The 13,210-nt window shown below is 62.1% G+C and overlaps 1 protein-coding gene across 2 annotated transcripts in view; it reads left to right on the forward strand.

The window, feature by feature from the left end:
• The window catches only part of EBF4 (EBF family member 4), a 96,617-nt gene that overhangs the window by 23,152 nt on the left and 60,255 nt on the right, over window positions 1-13,210 (forward strand). For both annotated transcript variants that reach the window (XM_074951985.1, XM_074951986.1), the window contains one exon: window positions 1,362-1,430. In XM_074951985.1, the coding sequence (XP_074808086.1) occupies window positions 1,362-1,430 (69 nt within the window). The remainder of the gene's footprint in view (window positions 1-1,361; window positions 1,431-13,210) is intronic.

Below are 13,210 nucleotides of genomic sequence, written 5' to 3' on the forward strand. Positions count from 1 at the left end.
TGGCCAGGAAACAGGGTGTTGGCCATTCTCTGTGTCCAGACCCCTGCACATACCTGCCCTCTAGGGCTCTGCAAGGATCATACACCCTTACCCCACCCCCTAGATACTTAAGAACTGCCTAGGGGAAACTGAGGCACCCCCACACTATTAAGAGGAAACATTAAGAACAGTCCCACTTCGTCACAGGTGCGTTGGTGGGAGGCAGGGGGCAACTGGGGGGCGTCTGTGCCTGGCAGGCTGACAGAGCCGAGCTGGCCCGCCCGGAGCACCGCCCTGGGGCACTGGAGGCCCGTGTCTCCCGGCCGGCTGCACGCGGGTGGGGTTGGGGGGCAGCGAGCCCGCGGGGCCGGGAGCGTCTCTCCCCCAGCTGCGTCTCCGCGTGGTCCCTGGTGCCCCATTAGAGCTGCCTTGTTTATGACACTCGTGCTCGGTGTTTGTGGGAATTAGCGGCTGTGTCAGCGCCGGCTTTCCCAGCTAATTGATCTCCAGGAACCTCACTAATGATCTCGGGGCTCAGGGAATAGGGGCGGCCTCCCGCTGGGTTGTTTATCCCTCGTCTCCATCCCAGCCCTGTTTTCGGTGCCTGGAGACCCAGGGGCCAGGCCGCAGCTCCCGTCCTCAGCCAGCCCTGACCATGGCTCCAGCTGCGACTGGGGGCCGGGCTGGGGATGGGGGGCAGAGCCTCTCCCTGCAGGGCCAGCGGTTCAAACCCACCTGGCTGGCAGCGAGGGGGCACCAATGACCCCCCCCACTTACCCAGCGCTCGGGGTGTGTAGCTAGAGGGGCGCAGGGGGACCCGGGGCTCTGAGCGCCCCCAGCAGACGAGCCTCTTGATTGGTGCTTTGCCCCCAGGCTGGGAAGGGGCGCGGGTCACCCAGGCTCACAGCAGGGCCCCAGAGCACCCCCAGAGCTGTGCGGGGACCAAGACACCTTCTTCCACCCTGGGAACAGTGCTCCTGGCCCCCAGGGCACCCCCCAGCTCTCTGGGGCCTCCCACAGGGGTCTTGGAGTCTGGGTGCTGCCCCATACAGGCTCCCCACAGTCCTGGCTCTGCTCCCTCCATGGGGCAGAGCCTGAGCCTGTGTGCTGCGGGCCTGGCTCTGGTGGTGGTGGGGGCATTCGTGAGGGGTGTCGGGGAAGGGGATTGGAGAAGCGGGGGGCAGAATGGCGGGGAGGGGCGGGGGAAGAACGGGGGGAGGGGGAGAGGTACGGAGATGGGACAGGCAAGGGGATGGGGAGCTCCTAGCCTGCCCCCCTGCCCCCATCAGCCGTCCCTGGGGGTGGGAGGGGCGCCAGGCCCTGGGGGTGCAGGTTCTCCTCCCCCACTCACCCCGACTTCTCTCCCCCTCGCCCCGGCCCAGCCGCTGCTGTGACAAGAAGAGCTGCGGGAACCGCAACGAGACACCCTCCGACCCCGTCATCATCGACAGGTGAGCGGACCCCGTGCGCCGTGCCCTGCGCCAGGCCATGGGACCCCCCGGCCCCAGACCGTCCTGGGGTCCTGTCCCTGTGCACCATCCCCAGCGCGCCGACAGACCGTGGGACCCCCCCAGACTGTCCCAGGGTCCTGGCCCCACACGCCATCCCCAGCACCTCACCAGGCCATGGGACCCCACCCCGTCCCGGACCGTCCTGGGGTCCTGTCCCCGCACCCCGTCCCCAGCACTACAACAGGCCGTGGGACCTCCCCAGACTGTTCCAGGGACCTGGCCCCACACGCCATCCCCAGCACCCCACCAGGCCATGGCACTCCCTCCCCCACGACCGTCCTGGCCCTGTGGGCTGGATCCCCGTCAGGCGGGGCTCAGTGCTGGGGCCCGACCCTGCCAGCGGCTGAGCACCCTCAGCACGGCCAGTGGGGGGAGCTGGGCACAGGCTTGGGCCCTGAAAGACTGATGGGCACCTGGCTTGGCTGAGCTGAGGGGTGATGCCTGGAGCCCCGTCCTCTCCCTCCCCCGCTGCCTCGGGATGCCCTCAGCTGCGTCTCCCCGGTCCCCGGGCTGTGTGGCTGTCTCCTCCCTGGACTGGGCCCCGCGCTGTCTGGCTCCGTTCAGCCCCTCGTCTGCTCCTGCCCGCTGGCGTCGTGGCTGGCCCGGTGCAGAAAGGGTGACCGCAGGATGGGGAAATCGGGGGTTCCTGGGTCCAGCCTGGCTACTGCCCTGCTCCATGCCGCGGTCCCCCCAGCTGTAAATTGGGGGTGCTGATGCAGTCCTACGCTCCTGGGGCTGTGCAGTGAAATGCGTTAAAGCTGGCCAGTGGCCCTTGGGCAGGAGAGGCTGGAACGTCTGTTCTCACCCAGCACATGTCTGGCCTGTGGAACTCACTGCCACAAGAGAGCCCTGAGGCCAAGAGCTTTGCAGGATCCCAGGGGAGCAGGCCTTGGCATCAACAAGGAGAACGCCCAGTTACATTGAGGGGGCAAGGGAAGGGGATGTAACTCCTGCTGCTTCTGGACATCAGCCACCCTCCCGCCTCCGGGCCTGGGATGAAACCCCCCCGGGGCAGGTTATTCCATAATTGGCCATTGTGGGATTTCTTGGGGTGTCCGATGCGGGCTGCTATCAGACAGGATACTGGACTGGACTAGCCAGACTCTGTGTGTGACTGCACTCTGTTGGAACTGTTCTGCTCTGTGTCATAGGCCCTATACTGCCAATAGCAGCGATTCTCTGTTATCTGCAGCAGCAGGAGAAGTGGAGTTCTGTCCCTGCTGTTGCTGTTCAGTGCCTCCAGCATGGGCATCGTGCCAGCTCTGGGGCTGCGTCCTAGGGGCCCATGGCTTTGCTATGTGCTGGGGACGGGGCGCCAGCATGTGTGACATGTGGCGAGGACATTCCCTGACTGCCAGCGCAGACAGCAGGGGAGAGCTGGCCTGGGAGCACGAGCCAGATCTGTGCTCCCCCTTTCCGGTGTCTCCACTGCCCCGTGCACCGCGTCTCGTCCCCAGCGTGTTCCCCTGGAGAAGAACCATCCCCAGCCAGCTCCGGTTTCCTGCGTGGGCGGCTGCAGTGCCCAGAGCCACGCTGCAGTGATGCCGCATAGCGGCCATTTCCCTCTGAACAAACCGGCCCGTCCAGGTGACATGCCATGGGGCTGGTGCCTCCCGGCAGCACCCAATACCTGTGCACCCCTACTGTGAATGGGGCGGGGGGGCGGGGAGAGGTGGTGACACGAGGGAAGAGACCTGGGTCACAGAGCCCCTTCCTGCACTCAGACCCCAGACGGCTCAGGAGCTCGCAAACCCGGGTCAGCAGGAAGGGTTGAGGGGCAGTGGGGGGGCACTTGCCATCTGTCCCACTCGGCTCCCTGCCTCCCGGGAATAAGCAGGGCTGTAAATTCCCCCATTAAAACAGTCTCACCCCAAAGGCCTCCAAGCCTCAGGCTCCCCTGGGGACCCTGGAAGCCCGAGAGGAGGCGGAGAGCGGGCCGGGGGGACCTCGGGGCTCCAGGGAGCGAACGCCTGCTTCATTGATGGGCCGAGCTCTGCAGTGCCAGCGCCAGCCCCGGTTTCGAGGCTTGGCCTGGGTTCTTTATGTTGGTCCCAGCAGGGCTGGGTCTGCGCACGCCCCGGCTTGGGGCCCGAAGCTGGTCCATAAATCAGGCAGACAAGGAAGCCTCTGTCCCCACCACAAACTATTAGCATCAGCTGCCTCCATAGTGGCTAAGGGGCTGAATTCATGGTGTCGTCCCAGCCACTGCTGGTCGCAAATTAGGCCGTGCTTTGTAAATTGCCCTGGCCCCTCGCTGCCCCCCACGCAAGGCGATGGCTCTGTGTCAGAGCCTGCACGGGGCTGGCTGGCCGGTTGGGGGGCCCGTGGGCTAGGGATTGTGCTGGCAGGAGCCTGTTGAGGGGTGCTGGGGACCCCAGGAATCCAAGGCGGCAAGGGTGTTTGGGCCAGGTGAGCTTGCTCGGTTCATGCATTAGATCAGCTCCCGGTTCTGGGTGTTTGGGTCAGGGGAGGTCCCACAGGCCCCGCATTGGATCGGATGCGGGGTGGAGCCAGGTCCCTCAGGCCCCGCATTGGATTGGATGTGGGGTGGAACGAGGTCCCTCAGGCCCCGCACTGGATCGGATGCGGGGTGGAACGAGGTCCCTCAGGCCCCGCATTGGATCGGATGCGGGGTGGAATGAGGTCCCTCAGGCCCCGCATTGGATCGGATGCGGGGTGGAGCCAGGTCCCTCAGGCCCCACGTTGGATCGGATCCAGGTGGAGCCAGGTCCCTCAGGCCCCGCACTGGATCGGATGCGGGGTGGAACGAGGTCCCTCAGGCCCCGCATTGGATCGGATGCGGGGTGGAACGAGGTCCCTCAGGCCCCGCATTGGATCGGATGCGGGATGGAGCCAGGTCTCTCAGGCCCCACGTTGGATCGGATGCGGGGTGGAGCCAGGTCCCTCAGGCCCCGCATTGGATCGGATCCAGGTGGAGCCAGGTCCCTCAGGCCCCGCACTGGATCGGATGCGGGGTGGAACGAGGTCCCTCAGGCCCCGCATTGGATCGGATGCGGGGTGGAACGAGATCCCTCAGGCCCCGCATTGGATCGGATGCGGGGTGGAGCCAGGTCCCTCAGGCCCCGCATTGGATCGGATGCGGGGTGGAGCCAGGTCTCTCAGGCCCCGCATTGGATCGGATCCAGGTGGAGCGAGGTCCCTCAGGCCCCGCACTGGATCGGATGCGGGGTGGAGCCAGGTCTCTCAGGCCCCGCATTGGATCGGATGCGGGGTGGAGCCAGGTCTCTCAGACCCTGCGCGGATTAGTCCCCGGAGCCGAGGTTCGGGGCGCTGACCCTGCCTGTGTCTCCCCCAAGGGGGGTTTCCCCAGGGAGGTTTGCCTGATGAGACGTCAGTCTTTTCGCCTGCTTGGAGCCCCTTCCGCAGGGACACAAGCCGCATACTCGAAACCAGGTTCCCTCCTGGCTCCCTCCCTCCTGCTCGCGGCAGCCAGGCAGCCAGACGCGGCAGATGGTGGAAGTGACATTTGCCGTCAGCGCCGCACTTTCACTGCAAATAAAACAAATAAATAACACAAACAACAAGATGCTGCTTGAATTAGCCAAATGGGGAATGTGTGTCAGCGCCGCTCCTGCTACCCTGGGACGCGACAGCCTCACCGAGCGTGGGACATGCGCCATGCGGGGCTAAGACACACCTGGACACAGACACGGCATCCACGCGACACACACAGAGACACCAACCCAGACACCCCCGGGCCCCCACCCGTCCAGACATAGCCAGGCCGTGCCCATACAAACGTCACACGAACCCGCCGCGCCCCCGCCCCCGTATGGACGCAGACGCCGCCAGCTCGCGAACCCGCCGCGCCCCCGCCCCGTATGGACCCAGACACCGCCGGCACCCGAACCCGCCGCGCCCCCGCCCCCTTATGGACCCAGACACCGCCGGCACCCGAACCCGCCGCGCCCCCGCCCCGTATGGACCCAGACACCGCCAGTTCGCGAACCCGCCACGCCCCCACCCCGTATGGACCCAGACACCGCCGGTACCCGAACCCGCCGCGCCCCCACCCCGTATGGACCCAGACACCGCCGGTACCCGAACCCGCTGCGCCCCCGCCCCGTATGGACCCAGACACCGCCGGCACCCGAACCCGCCGCGCCCCCGCCCCGTATGGACCCAGACACCGCCGGCACCCGAACCCGCCGCGCCCCCGCCCCGTATGGCCGCAGACACCGCCGGCACCCGAACCCGCCGCGCCCCCGCCCCGTATGGACCCAGACACCGCCGGCACCCGAACCCGCCGCGCCCCCGCCCCGTATGGACCCAGACACCGCCAGTTCGCGAACCCGCCGCGCCCCCGCCCCGTATGGACCCAGACACCGCCGGCACCCGAACCCGCCGCGCCCCCACCCCGTATGGACCCAGACACCGCCAGTTCGCGAACCCGCCGCGCCCCCGCCCCGTATGGACCCAGACACCGCCGGCACCCGAACCCGCCGCGCCCCCGCCCCGTATGGACCCAGACACCGCCGGCACCCGAACCTGCCGCGCCCCCGCCCCGTATGGACCCAGACACCGCCGGCACCCGAACCCGCCGCGCCCCCACCCCGTATGGACCCAGACACCGCCAGTTCGCGAACCCGCCGCGCCCCCGCCCCGTATGGACCCAGACACCGCCGGCACCCGAACCCGCCGCGCCCCCGCCCCGTATGGACCCAGACACCGCCGGCACCCGAACCCGCCGCGCCCCCGCCCCGTATGGCCGCAGACACCGCCGGCACCCGAACCCGCCGCGCCCCCGCCCCGTATGGCCGCAGACACCGCCGGCACCCGAACCCGCCGCGCCCCCGCCCCGTATGGACCCAGACACCGCCGGCACCCGAACCCGCCGCGCCCCCGCCCCGTATGGACGCAGACACCGCCGGCACCCGAACCCGCTGCGCCCCCGCCCCATATGGCCGCAGACACCGCCAGTTCGCGAACCCGCCACGCCCCCGCCCCGTATGGCCGCAGACACCGCCGGCTCGCGAACCCGCTGCGCCCCCGCCCCATATGGCCGCAGACACCGCCAGTTCGCGAACCCGCCACGCCCCCGCCCCGTATGGACCCAGACACCGCCAGTTCGCGAACCCGCCACGCCCCCGCCCCGTATGGACCCAGACACCGCCGGCACCCGAACCCGCCGCGCCCCCGCCCCGTATGGACCCAGACACCGCCGGCACCCGAACCCGCCGCGCCCCCGCCCCGTATGGACGCAGACGCCGCCAGCTCGCGAACCCGCCGCGATCAGCTCCATTAGATCAGCTCCCGGTTCTGGGTGTTTGGGCCTGTGCAGATCATACATGCACACCTGTACCTGTACCCCCCGGCCATGCAGACTCCCCGCTCAGCTGCACCGACACACATTCGTTCATGCCACGAAGACGAGATGCCCACACACAACCCTGCCATGCCCCTGCAATGTGCCCAAAGCACCCCTTATAGAGGTGTAGACGTGCCGTGCGCCAGGACCCACTCATGGAAGATGCCGGGAACACGCAGGCATGCTGAGACGCACAGGCCAGGCCGTGGTTTTCTGTCAAGGGGCCAGTTGTAGTGGCAGGTTTTGCAAAGCAGAGATTTGTCCACTAGGAACTTGGCTGAGGCCCCCCAGACTCACTGCACGTGAGCTGCCTCACCACTTGTGAGAAGGCAATGACTTTCAGCCCCAGCCGCCGTGGGATGGGTTGGGTTAACGGCTTTGTAGCCAACTCCAATTCCCTGAGACACCCGGCACTCTGACTCAGACTTTTGGGACCTAGACGGTCTCTGGGCCTGAACCCCCCAGCGGCACTGAAGGGGGGGTCCTTGGAATATTTAGTTTCTTTTGTATAATCCCAGGTGACCCCTGTCAAATGACTTAATGTGATCAAAGAGACTCAAATACGGAACCCCCAGAGGAGACGACCATACCTGGGTAGCCCTGGTCCGACCGCCCAGGGAATTACTGAGGGTGCCTAACTGTGTCCCTCAGACTCGCCTGTTTGCAGTCCCACATAGCTTTCTGAAGAGCTGAACTTGCAGGCTGAAATTTCCCTTGTTTGGATTCTGCCCACGGGTGTATATTTCTGGAAAATTTGGGTACAAGCAGCTTAGCTGTTTTTGAGTAAGAATAAAATGACCAAAAAGCCCCACAACAAACAAACCCAAAACACACGCACACTTTTCCCCTTGCCAAAAAACACTCCTGCAACCCTTTTTTTTTTTTTGGCCGCCTTTAAAGCCAAAGGGCGAAAGTTAAAAATTGGCTCCCTGGGGAGGAGCGTCTGTGAATGTCTGGGTGCAAACAGGTTTGGATTTGACGGAATTAGGACCCATGCAGTGACGTGCATGGCGAAAGGAGGCTGTGTTGGGCATACGTGCCTGGCTCGTTCAGCTGGTGTGGTGTGGGTGTGCAGTGCCTGGGACAGGAACCTGTGTATGCTGGAAGACAAAATCTGACCGGCTCCGAAGCGAGCTGTGGGAAAGCCATTGTCCCTGCTGATGTCCTAAGCTGTGTCACTGTTCCGGGAGGGTCTAGCCACTAGTGACCCGGTCTGGAGTGTTCCTTTTAAACAACCGAGGCAATTCCACCCAGACAAAAACTTTGTTAAGGGAATTTTAAGGATAAACAATCAAAGGGCAGGAAAAAGCCAAGGCGATGGGCTGGGTTCTTCCTGGACTAAAATAACACCTTGCTCTGAGCACCTCAGTTCGCCTGCTTGTGGAGTACGGTGCTACTGAGCATGGGGAAGGGTGCTCGAAAGTTACCCCTCCCTCTTGCTTTACACAGCAGTCTGTGAGGACTCGCTGGCTAGCAGACAGTACAGTGTAACCACCTACCGGGGGAATTGCTGATCATCATGTGCAGCGTTTCCCCCGTCCTTGTCTCCTTCCTCGTTCCCCCCGTCCTTGTCTCCTTCCTCGTTCCCCCCGTCCTTGTCTCCTTCCTCGTTCCCCCCGTCCTTGTCTCCTTCCTCGATTTCCCTTTTCGCAGTGCTCTGACCTGTCTTTTGCTTTGTGTTTTTCCCGTGCGGCGGTTTCTCCGAGGCTTGTATCTGCAGCGTTCTCCCAGAGCCTGGCATGATGCGGTTTCTTTTCAGGCAGTAGCAGGTTTCCCTGTGCAGTCCAGGGAGGAGAAGACTCGGAGGGGACATGATAGGCAGCAGGGCCCAATGGGCAGGGCAGCAGGCTGGTGCTCGGAAGAGCTGGGGTCGGTTCCTGGCTCTGCCGGCTGACACCCCGCCCATTGCTTCTCTGGCCTGTCGATGCCGGTAGGGCACTGCTCGGGGCAGGGACGGTCTCTCCCTGCGGGTGCGGCACCGCCTGGTGCTACTGCTCTGTGAAGACACGCTGCCATGATCCTGGCGTGCAGAACGAGGGGGGAGACGGGAGCACTCTGAATACAAGCGCCGTCAATGGAGCCGAAAATCCGCAACTCTCAAATAGCCGCAGGGACCTGCTCTTCTCCCCGGTGAGCCTGAGCTGCCAGGAGAGAGCGCCGCAGCCAAGAGCTCCGTCAGCTTTGTCGAGAGACGTGGCATTGCCTGGAGAACAAGAACATCCCCAGTGGTAGGTGCTCGAAATCTGCCTCCTCCAGCCCACGAGGCAGCCCTGCCACCCAGGTATGAGCAGAGAATTTCTCCGAGATGATCAGGGCTTTAGCCAAGATGGTCAGGGAGGCAGCCCCGGGCTCTGCGTGTCCCTAGCCTGTTTGCCAGTAGCAAGGGGATGGGTCGCTTGATGATTCCCTGTTCTGTTCGTTCCCTCTGGGGCACCCGGCACTGGCCACCATCAGAGGACAGGAGACTGGGCTGGATGGACCTTTGGTCCGACCCAGTCTGGCCGTTCTGATGTTCTGTGGGCAGGTGGTTCTGTAATTGTCACCAGTGGCATTTCTTCCGCTGACTCATTGGTCACTGGCCTCTGGTGGAGGCAGGAGACTGGATGGGCCACTGCTCTGACCCCTGCCAGCCCAGGCTAACAGGATGGGGCTCTCTGCCCTGTCTAGTGGTAGAGCGTGCAGAGAGGTTTGCCCAGGAGGGCTGGCCCTGGCGCTCAGGTGGGGAAGCCTCATGCTTGTAGATCCCCGCAAGCCACTCACCCAGTCGTTACAAGTGATGGTCCATATGTGGAACAGACCTCTGAGGGACCTTTCCCAGTCTGTAAGAGGTTTCTGACCCTCCTGCTGGCTAACACACCCGGTCCTTCCATGCAGGCAGGAAAGCCTTGTGCATTTGCTCCAAGAGCTCTTGGGTTCGATTCCCACAGCTGTCCCAGACGGGATCGGCATTGCATCCCCGCTTCCCCAGGTGCCGCACGGGAGGCGAGGAGGTGGAGATCCCTGCAGGTAACAGCCGTGTGCTTCAGCTCCCGCTGTGGAGGGGGGGACAGTTCCATCCCTGCAAGCTGGGGAACGCGCTTTGGGAAGGGTAGAGGAGCCCACCCCCCACCAGAGTCCGGGGTGTCTTTGCAGCACCCTGACTCTCCGGTTCCACAGCGCTGCAGTAGCCAGGGAATGTGTGCTGGGACCCGGGACATAGGCGCGGGAACTGGGGGTGCGGCGGGGAAGCTGCAGCACCTCTGGCATGCACTGGGGGCTCTGCTCCTGGCCCCATGCCTGGGGTCCCAGCTGCCGGCCCCATGCCCAAGGTTCTGTTCCAGGCCTTGGCTCCCGGCCCTGCGCCCAGGGTCCCAGCTGTGGCCCCAACCCCGGCCCCCTTACCCCTGTCTGGGGGTAAAAAGTTTAGGGCCAGTTTCGCTGGCTTTCAGCAGCCCCACTATAAAAAATATTCCAGTGTCCCTGACCAGGGACGCTCCTGCGATGGGGCTGGCTGGGGGAGAGCTGGTCCTGCTGGCCCGTAGCCCGTAGTTCCCTAAAACAATCCTGTTCTATCAGCATCCCACCTGTCACCCTGCAGGGCCCAGTGAACGGACCTGAGCAGGAGTTATACACAGGCACCTTCACCGGCCTCGGCAATGCGGCTAGCTCTGGGGGGGTGGCAGCCGCTGCCCAGAGGTGCCACTCAGCGGTGTAGGAGAGGTAGCGAGGTGGAATCCTGTGTCCAGTGAGACAGTAGGGGCTGTCTGAGGGCAGCCGGCTGTGGTGGGCTGGACACCAGGGTTAACACTCCAACTCTGGAAGGAACGTGCCTGGGGACCCCTGATGGCCCCCGGTGGTCAGGGCCACGCTACCTCTGGCTCCCCGCAGGGAAGAGCTCAAGGTGAGGGGGAGTGCCGGGGCAGGGAGGACGTGCGGAGCAGAAAAGGGATGGCTGACAATTAATTTTGTGGGTGCCAGGGTGCATTGTGGGAGAGCGATAGGAGCCCAGCTGTCAGTTTGAGAAATGAGGTGTGATGCCGGGAGCCAGATGTGCCGACGAAGGGAAGAGAGCTCGTTAGCTAATTGCACATGCAAATCACCGTTCTCTGTCCCTTGGCACCAGGACTGGTCCGTGCAGCTGGGACCATGGCGGCCAGGTGAAGGGGAGAGTGCACCCCCCCCATGCCTGTGCACCCCAAATGCTGCTTGGGCTGGGCCGCGAGCGTCCTGCTCCTGGGAGAGACCGTACCCCTCCTGTGGGGCAGCGGGGGACAGCCTTCCTCTGTGGGGATGGGGGGGATGTAGGGACCCGGAACGGCCAGTTGAGGTCAGGGGATGCTGGCTCTGAGCCATTCAGGCCGGTCGCTGGGTCAGACACTGAGCTCCTTCTCTGGGGAGCCCCGTCCCCGCCAGGGGGGGCACCAGGGCTTTTTCTGCCCTTTACGTCAGAACAGGGGAATCCAGGGAGAACCCTCCTTTTCTTCCCATCCCTAGCAATTCAGGAACACGGCAGTGCCATGCTGGGCCAGACATCAGCCCAGCTCCAGCGGGATCTCCCCTGCCTGGCCAATCAGGACGGACCATTGGCCCATCTCCAGTGGGATCCGCCCTCCCTGGCCAATCAGGATGGACCATTGGCCCAGCTCCAGCGCAGGGATTTCCCCACACCTCCCCTGAATTTCCCCAACACCTCCCCCCACCCCAGTTTTGGGAACTAGTTACATGCAGTATTGCCAATTTAGTGATTGTTTGGACATTTGAATTAAAATGGAAACATTAATACACACTTTAAAAGCATACACAGTGTATGATAAAATACGTGTATCTGAAGAGGTATAATAGATTTGAAAAGTATGAACAGAGACCAGCTTCCTTACACAGCTGTTGTTTTTATGACTATGTCACTGCCTTCATTTCGGTGATGTTGGCCAACCTAACATTTCAGATGATGATTTGTAAGCAAAGTCGAAAGGAGCTCTCCCTGACAGCTAGTGATGAGCTGGGGCTGGGGGGAAAGGCTCCAGGACCAGATTATATTTACATTCACACCTAATCTACCCAGGTATCCAGCAAACAGAGCTGCGTTGCCCAAGTGATAGATTTGGGCTGGGGTTAGGTTACAAATCACTTGAATGTGGGGGGTGACGGGGGATGAAATGTTGTTGTTCTTATTGCAGGAGTAAAGGGCAGTAGAACTGGACGTAGCCTCTGCTGACTGAGGGCATCGAGAGGGAGGGTGAGGACAGGTGTTTTGCTTGATGGTCTGCCTGAGTCACAAGTACGATTTGACCTGCCCCTCTCCACTGTTTAAAGACAGAGCTGATTAGGCTCCATAGAGAGTCTTTTGTTCTGTTAAGTGACGACTACTATAGCTGAAATCAGGTCTAAGTGCTTAGACCTGCGGTGGGACAGTGTTTCTGTGGCAGAGATGGCCCAGTCTGCACCAGCAGCGAGGTTCCCCCACTGAGAGCTCAGCTGAAATCACTGAGAGCTGGTGGAACCTCAAGAGACCCACTGGCAGAGGTCACAGTGGCAGGTGGCAGCAGAAGGTGACAGCACAGGGCCATTGGCAACAGAGCGAAGGAGTGAACGGTGGCACAATGAACAGCAGTGGCCAGAGCGAACCGTGAGCAGCTGGAGGAACGAGCGAGGTGCCTTCTTGCCGCCCGCCTGGGAGGTGAACTCATGTGAAAGCACCTCTGAACTGTGAGTCCCCACTGACCAAGGACAACACCCGTGTGTGTTAATGATGCATGTGGTGCAACAGTGAAAGACTCAACAGCTGAAAAAGTGAAGACCTCTCTCACCACATTCAAAAAATGTGCATGCCTGGCTGATGAATGCACCGTTGCAAATGGTCATCAAGTATTAAGTCACTGTGTATGTTATCTTGATGTCGGGGTAGGCCAGTCGATGCATTTCTAGATGTTCAAGTTATAGAAGACACATCGGCTGCATCTGTGACAACCCACATCTTAGAAGAGTTAAATGCTTGTCAGCCGGATCCCAAAGAGATGGCTGCTTGTGCATTTGATGGAGCTGCAGACTTCTCTGGAAGACGTGGTGGAGCACAAGCTTTGCTCAGAGAAAAGTGTAACCCTAGTGTCTCCTATACACCCTGCAGAGGCCATCTACTCCAACTAGTGCTAGTACGAGCTGCAGACTCTTCAAAAGACATTAAAAAAGCTATAAATGGAATGTCTTCCTTCTATTCTTTTTTCAGCAAGAGTCCAAAAAGACTGACTATCTTGGAAAATATAGAAGATACACTGGGACTGAAGTTCAAATTAGTCCAACCTGGGAAAACCCTCTGGCTTTCTCATGAGCGATTCTTGGCTGTTGTCTTAAAATTACTCCAGCCATTATTACTGGCTTTGGAAAGGATCTACCAAGATGGGATGGATCTAAGTAG

Source organism: Natator depressus, chromosome 4 (assembly GCF_965152275.1).
Source record: "Natator depressus isolate rNatDep1 chromosome 4, rNatDep2.hap1, whole genome shotgun sequence".
Classification (NCBI taxonomy): Eukaryota; Metazoa; Chordata; order Testudines; family Cheloniidae; genus Natator; species Natator depressus.